This window comes from Peromyscus eremicus, chromosome 16_21, assembly GCF_949786415.1.
Source record: "Peromyscus eremicus chromosome 16_21, PerEre_H2_v1, whole genome shotgun sequence".
Taxonomy (NCBI): domain Eukaryota; kingdom Metazoa; phylum Chordata; class Mammalia; order Rodentia; family Cricetidae; genus Peromyscus; species Peromyscus eremicus.
In genome coordinates, this window is record NC_081432.1 from 58,986,917 (window position 1) to 59,005,127 (window position 18,211).

The 18,211-nt window shown below is 53.8% G+C and overlaps 1 protein-coding gene across 1 annotated transcript; it reads left to right on the plus strand.

Moving 5' to 3' along the window:
- Positions 1-4,518: 4,518 nt before the first annotated feature.
- On the plus strand, positions 4,519-17,993 carry Aars2 (alanyl-tRNA synthetase 2, mitochondrial). Its single transcript, XM_059282172.1, has 22 exons — positions 4,519-4,757; positions 5,320-5,511; positions 6,307-6,452; positions 6,670-6,837; positions 7,258-7,402; positions 11,910-12,055; positions 12,222-12,330; positions 12,631-12,669; positions 12,764-12,875; positions 13,282-13,415; positions 13,887-14,031; positions 14,271-14,443; positions 14,562-14,675; positions 14,777-14,917; positions 15,146-15,283; positions 15,363-15,472; positions 15,609-15,717; positions 16,005-16,127; positions 16,285-16,395; positions 16,871-16,954; positions 17,079-17,189; positions 17,591-17,993. The coding sequence occupies exons 1-22, from the start codon at positions 4,530-4,532 to the stop codon at positions 17,753-17,755; spliced, it is 2,943 nt and encodes a 980-aa protein (XP_059138155.1). The 5' UTR covers positions 4,519-4,529; the 3' UTR covers positions 17,756-17,993.
- Positions 17,994-18,211: the final 218 nt, after the last annotated feature.

Sequence of the window (18,211 nt, forward strand, 5' to 3'; positions counted from 1 at the left end):
TGTCAGCGAAAGAGAAAGCCCTTGAGAAGAAAAAGCCCCGCTTTCTTAACAACCATGTAGGCACCTCTCAGCGCAGTGCTCACGGAGCTCCGGCTGGGGAATGACCAGAAGACAGTCTACATTTGCATTTTAAACCACAAAGTGAAATTCCTCCAAATACTAAGGCGGTGGAGCGGTTCTCCCGAGAGACTTCCCCAGGTTGGTAACTTCCTGTCTGACGAACTCCATCTCCAGCTATCTGGAGGAAGGTACAGACTTTCAGTTTAACTTCCTCATCAGGTGACAGTGGCAACTGAAAACAACTGTGTCCCCAGACCAACCTCTGCTTCACCAGGAAATACCACCTAGAATTCCACATTCAAAGAAAAGAAAATGATCACCGCATAACAGCAAGCGCAAAATAGGAAGGGGGAGAACCTACTTCAAATAGAAACCCCCCAAAAATGCATTTCTAAGATCTATGATACATGCTCCCCATGAAGGATCCTCAAAACATTAAATGAAAGAGGCCAGTGGTGAGGGCCGAGAGAAGGGCTCGGCGATTAGGAACGTGTGTTAAACCTGAGAACTGCAAGGAGAAAGACCAGTTCCACAATTATCCAATGAAAGCAAGCTTTATTAAATACTGGCCAGAAAGGTGGACACTGGCAGGGTCCATACCTGGGATTCCCAGAGAAATGGTGCTGAATTAGGTTGGTCAAGGTCCAAACTCACAAGGCTACAGGACTTCCCACCTTCATGGTATTGGGGGGGCAAGCAAACGTCCTGCCATACCTCGGGCCTACATACCTCCTGCCTATGTGTGATCAAGCACATCCTGTGCGCCTGGCGTAAGCAACCTTGTTTATTGAAGGGAAATCACATGACTTGTTATGTTACAAGAACAACAGCCCTCAGCATTCCAGGAAGTCATCTGTCCTTGGGCGAGTGGGACCTACAAGTTAACTTTAGCCCCCACATGTGCTTATCCCAGAAGACCAGAATTCGGTTCCCAGCACCCATCCAGGAGGCTCACTACTGCCTGTAACGCCTCCAGCGCCAAGGGAATTGAAAACCTCTGACTTCTACAGGCTCCGGCACTCACATGCACATACACACACACACACACACACACACACACACACACACACACTTGCATGAATGCACATGTAATTTTTAAAACAATAAATCTTTTTAAAAAGAAGCCATCCACAAAAGGCCACATATAAATGAAGCCATTGATAGAAATGTCCACAGTAGGCAAATCTATATAAAGACAAAAAACTGATTAATGGCTGCCTGGAGCTAGGAGGGAAGGAAGGACCGGAGGGTTCTGGTTAAAGAATGCAAGACTGGTTTCTAGGGGTACTGGTCAAGAAGTTTCTAAGGGTACTTACTGGTCAAGAATGCAAGACTGGTTTCTAAAGCAATGGCTGCAGACATGCTAAAAGCTTTGTTCTCTCTACATGGGTGAACTATATGTGTGGTGTGGATTTTCTTGGGTATGTGATGAGTGTGAACATGTGTCTGTGCACACACAAGTGTAGAGGTGTGAGGACAACCTAGGGTGTTGGTCCTTGCCTTCCACCTCTGAGGCAGGGTGTCTTTGCTGACCCAACTGCAGTTGTTACTCTGGCTGGCCCATGAGCTTCTGGGAAGCCTGAGTCTGCATTCCATCTCAATGTAGGAACACTGGGAAGATGTGCACATCTGCCTGGCCTTACATGGGTTCTGAGGATTTGAACTCACATCTTCACATTTGCGTGGCAAGCACTTTGCCCTCCAAGCCGTCACTCTGGTCTTAAGTTTTGTTTTGTTTTTTGTTTTTTAAAGGTTTATTTATTTATTATGTATACAGTGTTCTGCCTGCATGTCTGCCTGCAGGCCAGAAGAGGGCACCAGATCTCACTACAGATGGTTGTGAGCTGCCATGTGGGTGCTGGGAATTGAACTCAGGACCTCTGGAAGAGCAGCCAGTGCTCTTAACCGCTGAGACATCTCTCCAGCCCTAGTCTTAAGTTTTAGTTCAACAGAATTTTTTTTTTTTTTTTTGGCCAGGCAGTGGTGGCACACGCCTTTAATCCTAGCACTCAGGAGGCAGAGGCAGTCAGATCTCTTTGAGTTCAAGGCCAGCCTGATCTACAGAGAGAGCTCTAGGATAGCCTGGGCAACACAAAGAAACCTTGTCTTGGAGGAAAAAAAATATTTTTCTTTGCTTGTTGAGATAGGATATTTCTCCCAGACTGGACTCAAACTGTCTGTGTAGCTGAGGATGACCTTGAATCTCCCATCCTTCTGCGTCTGCCTCTGGAATGCTGGGATTACACATGTGCTTCAGAGTGCCCAGTTTATGTAGTTCATTAGATGCTAGGCAAACCCCAATTATTAGGTCTCAAGCTTGGGACAAATGGTTAACTGAGGTGTCTATTTAACATATCTCCTAGCATCCTTGGTCCCTACCTGTTACAGGGTGTGGCTGGCATACCCCACCCCCATCCTAAACTGCTCCAGCCCAGGGGCTGAGCTGCCCTTCCCCCAGCTGCCCTTCCCTATATAATCCAGGCATTTTGGTTATCTGATCCTTTTTGTTTACACTTTACTCTCCTGGCCTCTTTTTTTTTTTTTTTTTTTTTTTTTTTTTTTAAGATTTATTTATTATATAAACAGTGTTCTGCCTGCATGTGTGTCTGCAGGCCAGAAGAGGGCACCAGATCTCATTACAGTTGGTTGTGAACCACCGTGTGGTTGCTGGGAATTGAACTCAGGACCTCTGGAAGAGCAGCCAGTGCTCTTAACTTCTGAGCCATCTCTCCAGCCCTCTCCTGGTGCCCTGGCTCTCCTCTCTCCCCTCCCCCTCTCCTCTCATAGTCTGGCACAGGGTCATGTTCTCTCTGGACTCTCCCAGATGTCTCTGCCTCTGGCTGTGCTCTCCCTCATACTCACAATAAACTTTCTTTTTCTTTTTTTCATTCATTAATGAAGCTATTTTTTTAATTTGAGACAGGGTCTCTCTATGTAGCTCTGGATGTCCTGGAACTCTGTATGTAGACTAGGCTGGCCTTGAACTCACAAAGATCCACATACCTCTGCCTTTCCAGTGCTGGGATTAAAGGTGCGAGCCACTATGCCGGCTCAATAAATCTAATTTTTAAAATTCTAGTGCCGAACTAGATCCAGGTTAGTCTAAAGTACAGTTTCCCTTCTATAACACAATGACTGTGGGTAAAATCAGTGCTAGCCTGAGAAGCTACTCTATCTGGAAAGCAGTGTCAGGAAAGGAGTTCAATCTTTTTCAAGGTCACCGATCTTAGAAATCCCCATCTGTCCCAAAAACACTGGGGGAAACCAAAACAATACCTTTAACCTACATGGAAAAGGGAGAAAACCAGAGGAGCATGGGGTAGATATGACAGGCTCATCAGAATTCACTATTGCTGTAGAAACTCAAGTCCAAAATAGACTGTGCTTTCCCTGCAAGGAAACTGTATTTCAAAAGATTCAAATAACACGGAAAGACTGAGGGGCAAAAGAGCCCCTGGGTGGCCAAGGCTGTCTTTCTGACCACAACAGCCTCAGTTCTGTTACCTCTATCGACTCTGAAACTTGGCAAGTCCCTTTCTCTCTCCAGATCTGCTTCATTTCCCAGACTAAAGGCCAAGGTCATCATGAGAAGCCCCTGAGCTGTCCAGCTGCACCAACAGGGTGTGTGGGCATCTCAGTTACTGCTGTCACCATGGAAAGGAAGTCAAGGGCACTGGGTCTGGGGGACAGGTACTCCTTACCCTCAGCAGAACACACAGAACCTTAGGACCTCGGGAGGTTATGGGAGGCCTTCGCCACAGCTCTCAGCCAACAGCTTTGTCCTGACCTGGCGACCTGAATTCTCTCATCCCCAGGCAAATTAAAAGACCAAATGTCATTATGCAATTAATAACGGGGCAGATGCAGTTTGGCTTCTGTGTCTCCACCAGGCTCCTGCTCCGAAGAGCCTGCTTCAGTCCCTAAGGACAAAGTGGCTCTCTCCAAAACCGAGGGCAGAGGAGGAAATGGCCAGGTCCAGAGCGGTGCTTGGCACTCAACGCAGGATTCTGCTCTTATTGACCGCCTCTTGAATACTCATGATCCCTTGGCACTCTTCGGCCTGGAACAGCACAAACCACACGACCCACGCACGGAATGGCATCCACACCTGTTCTTAGCAACCCAACAAAATCAATAACACAACAACCATTACTACCAGAATATAGATTTTAGGAGCTGAGGCATTGTGTTTATCTTGTTACCAACGTTCAAAATAAAGCCACATAATGATCTTTTTATGAATATCGGTTTAATGCTGGATGAATTAAGGGACTACTGTGTGCAAAGTGATATGTTGGACCGCTCGCTCGCCCGCGGGGGAGGGGAATGTCCTTCTTGCAGAATCATTTCCACCAGAAGCTGAGGCTCGCCCCCTAAGTCTTCCATCCGCCAGGGGCCGCTGTAGGAAACACTAGGCTTCCTTTCACGCGTCACTCTTGGACCCTGCGAAGCCATTGCCCGGAGCTAAGATGGCGTCGTCGGTGGCTGCTGCCGCCGGGAGGCTGCGGCGAGCCATCGGGAGGTCGTGCCCATGGCAGCAGTTCTCAACCGAGTCCCGTCCACCCCACGGAGCGGCCGTGCGGGACGCCTTCCTGAGCTTCTTCCGGGATCGCCATGGCCACCGGCTGGTGCCCTCCGCCTCCGTGAGGCCGCGCGGCGACCACAGCCTGCTTTTCGTCAACGCCGGCATGAACCAGGTGGGGGCGGGGCCTCGCCGGTCGGGGGCGGGGCTCGGGCGTTTGCCTGAGAAAGGAGCGTCAGGATTGGGCCAGAACAGCGAGGGGCGGAACCCAGGGCTCTTGTGGGAGAGGCGCTGGGTAAAAAGATTGGGGGCCTGGTTAGGTCTTGGGGAATTAGTTTGGAGACTTGAGGGGAGAAATTAAGTTTATTATCCCTGGACAGCAAGTGTGGAGCCCCGAGGGTCAGGCTCCGAGTGGAAGACTAAATAAATATAACTCATCCATTAAGTAGATGTTTATTGCGCGCCTGCTCCGTTCTTTGACTCTCTCCAACCACTTCTTATCTGTAAATTTTGCCACTTTTACTAGGCAGAGGTCTTTGGTTTCGATTTATTCGCCTCTTCTCTGCTTCACATACACCAGAGAAGCCTCCCTGAGATCCTGGGGTGCCCCGGGCCAAGACGACATTGCACTCTTGGGGTCCCAAATAGCCTCGAGTTTGAACAGCCATCTTCATCACGCCCCACTTTAACCTTCTACTAAGGAACTAAAGAACGCCCCCATTTGTATGTGCTTCCAGTTCAAGCCCATCTTCCTGGGCACAGTGGATCCACGGAGTGAGATGGCAGGCTTCCGACGTGTTGCTAATAGCCAGAAATGTGTGAGGGCCGGAGGGCGCCACAATGACCTGGAGGACGTGGGCCGAGATCTCTCGCATCATACCTTCTTTGAGATGCTTGGCAATTGGGCTTTTGGGGGTGAATATTTTAAGGTGAGATTCCAGGGAGCTGTAGAGTTAATTCTTTGAACCCGCCTGCTGGATACTGTGGCCAAGTGCTGGACAAGGTGTGTGGTGGGGGAGAGGGAAAAAGTGCTTGTGGATCCCCCAGAACTCACATAACAAGTGAAGGCCAATTATAGTGTGTGCTATCATTCTGGAGCTTCCCGATGGGAGATGGAGACAAGAGGATCCTTGGGAGTTCGCAGGCGAGCTAGTCTGGCCTACGTTCAAAGTTCCAAGCGAATGAGAGACCCTGTTTTGTATAGTCACTCATAGTTGTCCTTTGACTTTCCACACGTGCATACCCACACCTAATGTGTGTGCAAATGTACACTAGCCCATCTGACTCCCCAACACCACACACATGCATGCATGCATGCACGCACGCACACACGCACGTGCGCGCACACACACACACACACATAGAATGGGAAGGAATGTGGCTTACTTCCCTGAGTGAAGGAAGGGACTGTGTCTCCTGCCTGAGGGCTGCTGAAAAGTTAGATGAACAGATGGCCAGACAGCAATGCTGGGAGGGTCACTGGACATAAAGTCCCCAGGTCAGGGTGGTGGGTGGAGGAGTCTGTGGAGAAGATAGAACTCACCTGGGACTGAAAGGAGGCGGGCTTTATAAGAATGGAGACACTTTCTGGGCAGGAAGAACTCAAGGCAGAAATGGACATGACTTGGTCTGAACAGAGGGTGGGTAGTGAACATGGTTTGTCTTGGGTTCATGAATTCCCATGGCCTGACTGGAGAATCTCTCCACCCTGGTTTGCCCTGCAGGAAGAGGCTTGTAGCATGGCCTGGGAACTGCTGACTCAGGTCTATGGCATCCCTGAGGACAGGTTATGGGTCTCCTACTTTGGTGGTGACTCCAAGACAGGGCTGGACCCAGACCTGGAGACCAGAGACATCTGGCTTAGCTTGGGGTAAGTTGGCCCCTTCCTTCTGTCCACCCCAGGCAATAGGAGGACTGGAAAGCAGACTGTCAGTACAAATCCTCAGAGTTCAGCAGGTGTGAGCATGCTGTGGGTCAGCGCTAGGACCCCTCTTCCCGAGCTGGGCTTGGGTAGGAGGCTGATAGCAGAGGATGTGCCAGCTTCTAAACCTGCCCGCCTTCCACCGCTTTCCTGGCCTTCTCCCCAGAGTGCCTGCCAGCCGCATGCTTTCCTTCGGACTGCAGGAGAACTTCTGGGAGATGGGAGACACCGGGCCTTGTGGGCCTTGTACTGAGATCCACTATGATCTGGCTGGGGGAGTGGGAGCCCCCCAGCTGGTAGAGCTTTGGAATCTGGTCTTCATGCAGCACAACAGGTAATGGCGGCTGAAGCTAACGTTAGTCCCTAGCTGAGCTCACATGCCTTTTAAAAATAGAAACTGATCAAATTCAAGTCCTTGTCCATGACAATTTCAACTAGTTGCTGCTCTCTGGCCTCTTAGCATACAATGGAGTTGAGTTTAGTGGTCACTAAGATTTTCTTGTAACATGTCTTGACATGCCTGTCTGAAAACAATGAGTCTGGCTTAGTAGGCATGTCTGGGTCCAGACAAAGGCCCAAGCAAGAGGAAGAAGAGATCACCTTTTTGAGAAGGGATAGGGAGGGGAAGGGGACACTGTCCTGCAGGTTCCTGCGACTCTCAGCCCCTGGGTCCTCGTGTTTCTGCTGACCTTGAGCACCTGCCTCACACCTGTCAGACTCACCTGGCCTCACCTTGCACACTTTCCCTGGCCAGAGAGGCAAATGGAAGCCTGCAGCCGCTGCCCCAGAGACACGTGGACACAGGAATGGGCCTGGAAAGGCTGGTGGCTGTGCTGCAGGGCAAATGTTCCACCTATGACACTGACCTCTTCTCTCCACTGCTCAACGCCATACACCAGGTGAGCCCGCCTCTGCCTCAGCCCCATTGCTGTGCATGCGTGCGTGCGTGCGTGCGTGCGTGCGTGCGCGTGCATGTGTGTGTTTGTGTGTGTGTGTGTCCAGATGACACCCTTGGATGTCATCTTCAGGAATGATGTCTGCCTTCTTTGAGATAGGGTGTGTTATTGGCTTGTAGCTCACCAATTAGGCAACGCCTGCTGGCCATCACACCTCAGGGATCCCCCTGTCTCTGCCTCCCCAGCTTTGGGATGACAAGCCTATGCCACTGTGGCAGCAATTGTACATGGGTTGTAGAAATCAAACGCAGGTCCTCATGCTTGTGGAGCAAACACTTCCCCGACTGTGCCATCTCCCCAGCACCCCCACCCCAACTGTACCATCTCCCCAGCACCCCCCAACTGCCTCTCTCCCCAGCACCCCCCAACTGCACTCTCTCCCCAGCGCCCCCCAAGTGCGCTCTCTCCCCAGCACCCCCCAAGTGCGCTCTCTCCCCAGCACCCCCCACCCCATAGTGCTTATGTATCTGTTGAGATCTCAGAGTATTGCCAGCATGTGGGACAGTACAGACCAAGGATCCCAGGGTGTCAAGTTTGCAGCTAAGATTCGCTGCTACTCGATGTTCCTCCTAACTCCTCCCCTCAGCCATTCAAGATGTGTATTGAGTCCTTTATGAAAGACTCTGGGCTTGGGGCTCAAGGGGACACTGAGGCAGATTGTCCTCTTGAGTAAGAGATTTATTGAAAGAGTTATTAACTTCATGGACAGACAGATAGCAGTGTGGTAGGGCTCTGAAGAGAGTTCAGCCCCCAGCACCAGAGCCAGACAGCATGGTGGGGGCCCTGAAGAGGGTTCAGGTCTCTGAAGCTGAGTGGTGTCCTTTCTTAGAGATCTTAGAGGAAGGGAAGGTTTTGGACCACACAATTGATACACAGTCCACAGCACGGGCCTGTATTCCAGAGAAGGGCTATGCTTCTCTAGACTGTGGGGGAGGTGACAGAGAGAGTTCATCTACTCCAGTTAACCCACTATACCATTAGCCCTCTGGTGCCTGGAGTCTGGTGTCCTGTGCCTAAAGACTGCCTTGGGGAAGTAAGAATGGCACCACCACCATTCTCCTGGAATCTAAGCACGTGATGAGTTAGAGATGGGCTCTTGGGAGGGCGCTTGCCATTTTCTTTACGGTGGTTTTAAGAGAGAAGCTGCCACAGGTGGGTGTGGCTTGACTAGCCCTGTCAGCCAACACCTTTATGTTTGGTACAGGGCCTCAGAATAGAAGAGATACGGAGATTACTTCAAGCATGAGTGACAGACAGAAAAGCAGTGTGTAGGAGAACAAGATCGTAGCTCACGGGTTCTGGGCCGGTAACCGGCCTGGCGGATCGTCGCTGGCGGGGGTGTTACAGAGGAATCTTAGACCACTTGTGTGGAGAAGACTGGCCAGGGAGATGACCTGTGATCTAAAACCTGAAAGGAGAGTCAGCAGAGAAAGCTTACCCCAGGCAGACGACAATGGGTACCACGGCAAGAAAGACTTGACATATGTCGTTGTCAGCAATGGCAAGGAGATGCAGTCCAGCACCCCTCAGGACCGCCGTCCAGATAAAGCAGGGCCCTTGGCTGCACCACAGAAGGTCAGCGTGAAGCAAAGAGTGAGTTTATTAAGTATTTAGCCCGAGACCTAGAGGAGAAAGACACCCGAAACATGGGTGCAGCCTCCCGAAGAGAGCTGTGTTTGGATGTCTTCACAGTGGCTGCATGCATGGTCCTGTGGCTTTCTAAGGTATATTTCTCAAAGGATGTCATTTGGAACAAGGTTTAAAGATTAATTGGATTTAAAAATACAAACTTATTTATTTTTCTCCAAGAATTCCTTTTGCAAATTAAATTGTAAGGTGGTTTTCTGAAGTGCCTTGTTTACATTTAGGGATGAGATAAGTGTTCTAATAAAGTAAAATTTACAGCCACAAATATTCCGGGCCCCAAATGAGCATAGTTTGTTGTGGTTCTTTGGGTTTTGGTTTTTTGTTTTTGTTTTGTTTTGTTTTGTTTTTGTTTGGTGTATGTGAGTGTGTGTGTCTGTGTGTAGTTACCTACAGAGACCAGAAGGCGGAGCATCAGATCACAGGGAACTGGAGTCACAGGCGGTTGTGAGCCACCTAGTGTGAGTGCTGGGAACCAAACTCAGATTCTCAGGAAAAGCAGCAGGTATTTCTAACTGTTGGGTCACCTCTCCAGCCCCTAGTGTGTAGCTTTTAACAGCCTTGTTTGAGAAGTTTTAGGAAGGCAAGCCCTATCTCCAGGTGGATAGTGCTTCAGTTTTATCAGTTGTACTGAAGTGTCTTGACTCTCAGCCAACAGGAAACACAAACTAGATCCCTGGCTAGGGACCTTCTTCTCCCTTCCAGGCCCTTTGAATAGTTTCTGCCTTCCGGGAAAGGCACGAAGGACAGCCAGGTAGCTGAGGTAGAACCCTGTGTGCTGTGGATGGAGCCCATGCCAGAGCGTTAGCTGCGTGACATGCCAGTACTGTAAGGCAGCAGCTGCCACCCAGTCCAGGAGTCTGGGCACTGGCACAGGCTGGGCCACCTTTTCTGGGTCATTCTTTTGGTCTCGCATGAGCTCATCCAAACATCTGTGGTTGGGTAGGGGGCAGCTCTGCTTCTAGGCGTTGGTTGACTGTCAGTCTGTCTGTCTGGGGCAGCAGGGGTGGCTAAGCCATGTGTCTGCTGCCGTCCAGCTGGCTGGCTCTAGTGCAGGCTTGTCTCCTCCCAGCAAGGTTCTAAGAAGGAGGCCAGAGGTAGAAGTGGCCCTTCCTTGTGTTCTTTTTCTTTTTTGAGGCAGGGCCTCTTGCATTCCAGACTGGCCTCAGACTTGCCGTGTAGCCAGAGATGACCTTGAACTCCTGATTCTCGTGCTTCTCCCTCCTAAGTGCTGGAATTACAGGTGTGCACCTCTACACCAGATTCCCTCCTATGTTCTGTCGACCAGAGAAAGTCACTGGGCAGCTTCAGGCTCAAGAGATGGGGAGGGAAGTCGATGCGATCTGTTGATGGGAAGCAGCTTTAGAGTCCTCTGGCGGAGTGGCCTGTGCTCGGGGAAAGGACGTTTTTACGATAGTTTACTGCAAAGAAGGTAGCAAGGGTCCCATCTTGTGGGGGCTTGAAGTCCAAAGAGAGGCTTTTATTCTGTGCCTGAGGAGAAAGGCTCGGGTGGAGGGGATGTGGGATCTGCTGTGCATTCCCACAGGGCAGTTCTGGTGCTGTGGAGGACGAGCTGGAGCCAGATGACACTGAGAGCCAAAAACACTGCCCTGTTACCAATCCAGGCAAAAGCCGGGGTAGGGGTGCAGCTTAGGTGGTGGCCGGAGACTAGACAAGATAGATGAGATACCTCACAGAGGTCAAAGGAAAAGACCCACAAAGGTCAGTGGGTGGTTTGGGGGCGTGGCTTAAGCAGCATAGTGAGTGGCTGGACATCTAATACAAGCCTGTACCAGAGTACGTTCGGAGCTGGGCAGATTAAGTGGCCCACCGCGGCACATTTAAGTAAGTGTATACCAGCTTCCCCCACTCCACACCCTGGCCCCTGACCCTACCTCCAGGATGATTGGAGGGCCAAGCATGGAGTCACACCAGCCTTGTGTGACTGGAGTCACACCTTACTTCAAATCTGTACCTAAGGAGCTAGTGGTCTCATATAGCTTTATTCTTATTTATTTATTTACTTATTTACTTACTTACTTTTTATTTATTTATTTATTTATTTATTTGGATTTTTCAAGACAGGGTTTCTCTGTGTAGCTTTGGAGCCTGTCCTGGATCTCGCTCTGTAGACCAGGCTGGCCTTGAACTCACAGAGATTCACCTGCCTTTGCCTCCCGAGTGCTGGAATTAAAGGCATTCACCATCACCGCCCCGCTTGGTTTGGTTTTTTTTAGACAGGATTTTTCTCTGTGTAGACCTGGCTGTCCTGGAACTTGCTCTGTGGACAAGGCTAGCCTCGAACTCACACAGATCACCTGCTTCTGCCTCCCAAGTGCTGGGAAGGTCATTCTGGATGTTGTTACCACTCTAGTTGGTGGCATGAACCTGCCCGACTGAAGTCTCACGCAATAGCCAACTTTATTCAGAGCATCGGACAGTTTATATTTGGAGGGTTAAGAAGAGTCACGCTATATAAGGTGTACAGTCACAAGGACAAGCCACACATGGCAAAAACATGTTTTTCCACAGAGACATATAAATAACAACAGCTGAAGTTAACTCTCTCCTATCCGCCACACCTGGAGAAGCATGAAAACACATTCCAAGAACAGTTCTGTGTTCTGAAGAAACTGAGGTCACACGACTCTTGTTTTCCTGGAGTTTTCTCGAAAGCACTCAGAGTTCTCACACGACTCCATCCTTGGACTGTGTTCTGACAGGATGTGGTCTGTTTTAGGGCAGAGACAGGCACCTGCTTGAGCCTGGCAGAGCTGGCACCTATGTCTGTCTTCCTGCTTTTCAGGGCTGCAGTGTGCCCCCTTACTCTGGCCGGGTAGGGGCAGCAGATGAGGGACGCGTAGACACGGCGTACCGAGTCATAGCCGATCACATCCGCACGCTCAGTGTCTGCATTGCTGATGGTGTCTACCCAGGGATGTCAGGTGCCCCGTGAGTCTGGACGGGCAGGTGCTGTGGGAGTGGCCGGGCTATCGGGGAGGGGATGGGGAGGTGAAGTGAGGTCAAGGGCTCAGAGGGAATAGAGGAAGCACCCCACTCCCCATATTGCTGGTCAGATGACGCTAGGGGTTCATACCGGGGCTGTGAACCCCTCTAGGCTAGTTCTTCGCCGGATTCTCCGTCGAGCTGTGCGCTTCTCCACAGAGGTCTTGCGGGCACCGCCTGGCTTTCTGGGCAGCCTGGTGCCAGTGGTGGTGGAGACATTGGTAAGCACAGAGCCTCCTTTCTGCGTGCCCCCTGGGCCCTGGGAGCCTACCACTGAGCCCCGACAGTGTTCCCCCCTCACTGTCCAGTCCCGCACCCCATCAAGGAGCCTGAGAAAGCTGGTCTCGCTCACAAAAAGCAGGGAGACCTCAGGCTACTAGACCTTTGACCTTGGGGTTCCCTTCCACTCATATGCCTGCCCCACTGGGAAACCACTAACCCGCCTGAGTTCCTCCCAGTTCTCAGGGCATCCTGGCCTCCCGGGTGGGCCATTTACCTTCTCCACACTCCTTCACCCCTAGGGAGCTGCTTATCCAGAACTTGAGAAGAACTCAGTCCAGGTACTGATTCGCACGGGGAGGCGGGGCAGCGGAGCTGGAGGGAGAAGCCTGTTTCCAAGGAAACACAGCTCCACTCTGCCCTGCCTTGGTTCAGATAGCCGGCCTGGTGTCGGAGGATGAGGCAGCCTTCCTGGCCTCCCTGCAGCGAGGCCGTCGGATCATCGACCGCACCGTTAAGCGCTTGGGGCCTTCTGATGTGTTCCCTGGTGAGCTGGGGGCCTAGCCAAAGCAAAGGGGCTCTCAGGCCCACCAGAGTGAGCAGAGCCAGCAGCTTTCAGCCCGCCCCCAACTTCTGCCAGAAGTTTCTCGCAGGAAACTTGACCTGACCACACAGAAGCCACCCCTCTCTCCCATCCCTTGTTTCCAAGGCAGCTTCATACTTAAACTGAGACCCACCAGAATGCCATGTGTCTTGGGAGTGTGTTAGGCCACCCTTGCTTGACCTTGGAGCCTGAAGCTAGATGGCTCCTCACCTGGGAGGACCTAGTCTGGGGGTGGGGGCACTGGTAGGTTTGTGTGGCTGAGAAGGCCTGAGCCCGCCCACTCCCTTCCCCTCCTTTGATCTGCCCCCCACCCCCCGCCCATTCTCAACACTCTGTTCTCCTTCCTCAGCTGAGGTGGCCTGGTCATTGTCACTGTCTGGAAACCTGGGGATCCCGCTGGACCTGGTGGAGTTAATGCTGGAGGAAAAGGGGGTGCAGCTGGATGCTGCGGGACTAGAAGAGCTAGCCCAGAAGGAGGCTCAGGTACGGGCTGCTGGACTCTGGTGACCCAGCAGTCCCTCTCTCAGCCCTGAACTGGGGCAAGAATTAGTTAGTCATAGGATTGGAAGCTGAGGTGGGGTCTATCCCACCACGTGGGAGAGGGGACGGAACCTCAGCCCTACTCGGTCTGTAGAGAGGAACCTCAGCCCCAGGGACCAAACAGGAGCGGAAGAGAGGAGGCCAACTCACTGTCCTAGAGAGAGGGTCCCCAGGGGTGGTTGTGGGCAAGGAGGCCTGCCCCCAGGGCGCCTGTGATGTCTGGTTACCAGCTACCTAAGATGGCCCTCTAGAAGCCAGCAAAGCCCCTTAGGTCTTATTCCACGAAGGCTTCAGGGTCCACAGAGACAGGGCTCTCATAGGCTCAGTTCCCATCCCGTGGTGTTTTCTCTGCACCTGCTCCCCATTCCACCCCCCAACCCCCACCCCACCCCCACACACACACTTGTCCTACAGCACCGGGCCCAGCAGGCAGAGCCAGTTCCGGAGGAAGGACTGTGTCTTGATGTCCACGCACTGGAGGAGCTGCACCGTCATGGGGTACCCCCAACAGATGACAGCCCCAAGTATAACTACTCTCTGCGACCCAACGGGGAATATGGTGAGAGCCTAGACCCAGGCTGGTAGTCAGTCCCACGCTTACCTGACCTTGACTGGGAAAGAGAGAAACGGGAGCCACCAGCTTCTTGCATTCCCCAGACTACCCAGCAGGGGTCGCTGCCTCTTTCATCTAGAAATGCCTTCCCTACCCCACCCTCTGAAGTGGGATGCCTTTGCCTCAGATCCCAAACCCATCACATCCCTAGGCCCCAACACTGATAATCCTTATGCCTCTGGCAGAATTTGGCCTCTGTGAGGCCCAAGTACTACAGCTGTATTCAGAGGATGGGACGGCTGTGACCTCTGTGGGGGCAGGCCAGCGCTGTGGCCTCCTGTTGGACAGAACCAACTTCTACGCTGAACAAGGGGGCCAGGCTTCAGACCGTGGCTACTTTGTTCGTACAGGTCAGCAGGTGAGCATCCAGCACCTCACGCCGACTTCTGTGGGAGGGAAAAGTGAGGCTGGGGGCAGCCAAGGGGAGGAATGGCTGGAGGCCGTCATGGTGGCGTCTTGGCCATGTTCTCCCCCAGGATGTATTGTTCCCTGTGGCCCGGGCCCAGGTCTGTGGGGGCTTCATCCTGCATGAGGCAGTGGCCCCCGAGTGCTTAGAGGTGGGGGATCGAGTGCAGCTGTATGTGGACAAGGTAAGGCCCTTCCCTAGCCCAGCTGCTCTACATAGCCTGCGTCCCCTCTCCCTGGCCACTCCTACCCTCACCCAGGACCCTGGGTGACAAAAGTGTTCCAGGCCTGGCGAATGGGATGCATGGTGAAGCACACGGCCACCCACCTGCTGAGCTGGGCACTTCGGCAGACCCTCGGACCCACCGCCGAGCAGCGGGGCTCCCATCTCAACCCTGAGCGGCTGCGCTTCGATGTGGTCACCCAGGTGAGCTGGGCACAGGAAGACGGTCATTCTGGGAAATGGCATGCTGCAAAGACAAACAGGAAGTGGGTTGTGGAACCTCACCTCAGCAAGCCCCCTCTACTCGGGACACAACTTGTCACCTCTCACCACTCCTCACCTTCCTGTTCCCCGTGGGAGCGTCACTTCCCCTTTCATGGACAGCAGTTTCCAAACCGGTTCCTATGGCTTTGTTTCCCTGCCCCACCCCAGGCCCCACTGACCGCAGAGCAGCTCCGGACGGTAGAGAGCCACGTGCAGGAGGCTGTGGGGCAGGATGAGGCCGTGTACATGGAGGAGGTACCCCTGGCACACACAGCTCGCGTCCCTGGACTCCGCTCACTGGATGAGGTGAGCGGTAGGAGGGTGACCCCGAAGGGCTTCCCGTCCTTCACAGGCAGCTGAGAGCCCCCGTCCCACCCTCCCCCAGGTGTACCCAGACCCCGTGCGGGTAGTGTCGGTGGGCGTTCCTGTGGCCCAGGCGCTGGCACCAGCCTCCCAGGCCGCACTGCAGACTTCGGTGGAGCTTTGCTGTGGCACGTGAGTTGCTGCTGCCACCCTGTCCCTGGGCCCCGAACCCTCACCCTTCCTCAATGGCCACAGCCACCAGCCCTCGCTTTGGGCTCAGACTTGTCCCTTCTCTCCGTCACCTCCCATTTCTTCGCCTTCCGTATAGGCACCTGCTACGTACCGGGGCCGTGGGGGACCTGGTGATCATTGGGGATCGGCAGCTGGTCAAGGGCATCACTCGCCTACTGGCCGTCACTGGGGAGCAGGCCCAACAGGTCAGAATGCTAGAAGCCCTGGAGACTTGACTGTGGGGGGGTGAGGGGACACCCAGCTGACACTCAGGCTCGGGGATGCCCAATGGTATAGCCGGCATCCCTGTCCACACACTGCTGCGGCTGCAGCAGCTGCTGGCAGCTAGCAGCTGTTGATTTAGGACTGGAGCCTTGACCGGCCCCAACTGGTAACCATTTCTGACATGACCCTGATTGCAGTGAGAGACGAGGCCTGTCCTGGGAGAGGGCGAGTGTAGTCTGGGACCCTTCACTTTCTTGCCCTCCTGTAGGCCCGAGAGGTGGGCCAGAGCCTGTCCCAGGAAGTGGAGGCAGCCAGGGAGCGACTAAGTCGGGGCATCCAGGACCTGCCAGAGGCTCATCGGCTTTCTAAGGACATAGGACGTCTCACTGAGGTCAGGGCCACCCTCGCCTTCCACTGGCCCCGTTCCTTCCCCGTACTTTTTTGGACCCTTCCTGTCCCTCCCCAGCCTTCCAGCTGGCCCACGCTTGTCCTCAGGGTGGGTCCGGTGTCTGAGGCTGTGGCAAGGGTGACACTCGGCTCTCCCATAGGTCATAGACTCCGCTGTGGTGCCTCAGTGGCAGCGGCAGGAGCTCCAGACCACGCTGAAGATGCTGCAGCGCCGTGCCAACACCGCCATCCGGAAACTGGAGAAGGGCCAGGTGAGAGGAGGCGCAGCCATGCCTGGTACTCACGGATATCACCGCACTAACCCTAGGGAGCCTCCAGAACTGGGAGAGGAGGAGGCAGCTTCCTCCTTGATCTGCCACCAGGCACCGTATCACCAAGCCATTTACCTCCGCCCTTCCCCCTGGGCAGCCTCCCGACGCGAATGCCGCTCCTTGACTGGGGGCTCCTGGTCCCCTCCCAGTCCGTCTGTGCCATCTGGGCTTCTTCCTCTCACCTTCAGCAGCTTTCTTGGGCCCTATGACGGAATAGAAGGGGTGAGGCAGTCTCAGGAGGTCACATGGAACCCGAGAAAGCAGCCCACGCCAGCCCGAGCCCCTGCCAGCTCTCCTCAGAACTAATGGCCTCTGTCGAGGGAGAGCATGGGGAGGAGGGGGCTGTTAGACCGGAGCTCAGTTCAGAAGCCGAATAGCCGTGCCTGACCCCTCTGCTGCTCTTCCTGCCCCACAGGCTGCAGAAAAATCCCAGGAGCTGTTGAAGCGGCACTCAGAGGGGCCTCTGATTGTGGACACTGTCTCGGTTGAGTCCCTCTCAGTGAGTGCTGTGAAGCGGGTGGGGTGTGGGGGGGCGGCTGCCTAAGGCCTGCAGGAGGCCGAGTCCTGACCGGGAGGTCCTGGGCAGCTGGGCAGTGGTAAATCACAGTGTCGTCCTCATGCAGGTGCTGGTAAAGGTGGTCCGGCAGCTGTGCGAAAAGGCCCCCAGCATGTCCGTGCTGCTGCTCAGCCCCCAGCCCAGGGGCGGCGTTCTCTGTGCCTGCCAGGTGGCCCAGGTGAGGGGGCCCAAGAGCCCGTCCTAAATGCCCCTGCCTAGCTCCGGTTCCACCTCTTACTCCTTCTAAGTAGGAGATATAGGGTAGGGGGGATAACCTATGACAGGAATAATCTCTCCTTGTCCCTGAAGATACCCTGTCCCCTTCCCAGGAGGCATGGTGAGATTTCTTAGTCACCTGCCCCTTAGGCCTCAGTTCCCTGCAAAGAAGTCTCAGGTATTCACCACTTCCATCCATATTCCCAGTCCAGCCCTTTCCTGTTGCCTCACCAGATGCCCTACCCTGTGCTCAGCCCGGGAGAGGGTGCTCATTGCTGGTGACTGCATCCCCAGGGGTCTGCTGAATGGCTGGTGGCGGTGAGGACCGCTCCACATGGCTTCCCCTCCTGACTCTCTCCCCAGGGTGCCACGCCCACCTTCACAGCAGAAGCCTGGGCACTGGCGGTGTGCAGCCACATGGGAGGCAAGGCTTGGGGCTCTCGAGTGATAGCCCAGGGTACTGGACACACTGCTGACCTGGAGGCTGCCCTCGGGACAGCCCGAGCTTACGCACTCAACCAGCTCTGACCAGGCCCACCAGGACCCAAAGGAATCAGAGGCGAGCACCTGGAGCCCTCATGGACCCACCTGGCCTTCCTGGAGGCTGGGGCAGAGGACCAGGTGTCTGAGCCGAAGAGGGACACCTGGGCCACTTGACACCAGGAGACTAGAGGAAACAGAAGAGGACTGAGAAGCAGCCACCCCAACAAATGGGACGACCTGGGCTGTTGTAGCTGAGGGTGCCTATTAAAGGTATTTCACAGGGCTGGAGAGTTGGCTCAGTGGTTAAGAGCACTTATTCCAGCCGTGTGGTGGTGCACACCTGTAGTCCCAGCACTCGGGAGGCAGAAGCAGGCAGATCTGCGTGAGTTCCAGGCCAGCCTGGTCTGCCAGGGCTACACAGAGAAACCCTGTCTCAAAAAACAAAAACAGCAAAAAGCACTTGTTCCTGGAAAGGACCTGGGCTCAATTCCCAGCATCCAC

Bases quoted from the DNA above. Each gene is read 5' to 3' on its own strand.
- Aars2 (XM_059282172.1), top strand. From the start codon at position 4,530: ATGGCGTCGTCGGTGGCTGCTGCCGCCGGGAGGCTGCGGCGAGCCATC. The intron at 12,670-12,763 runs GTACTGATTCGC...GCCTTGGTTCAG, and splicing joins TTGAGAAGAACTCAGTCCAG to ATAGCCGGCCTGGTGTCGGA. The intron at 14,676-14,776 runs GTAAGGCCCTTC...AAAGTGTTCCAG, and splicing joins TGCAGCTGTATGTGGACAAG to GCCTGGCGAATGGGATGCAT.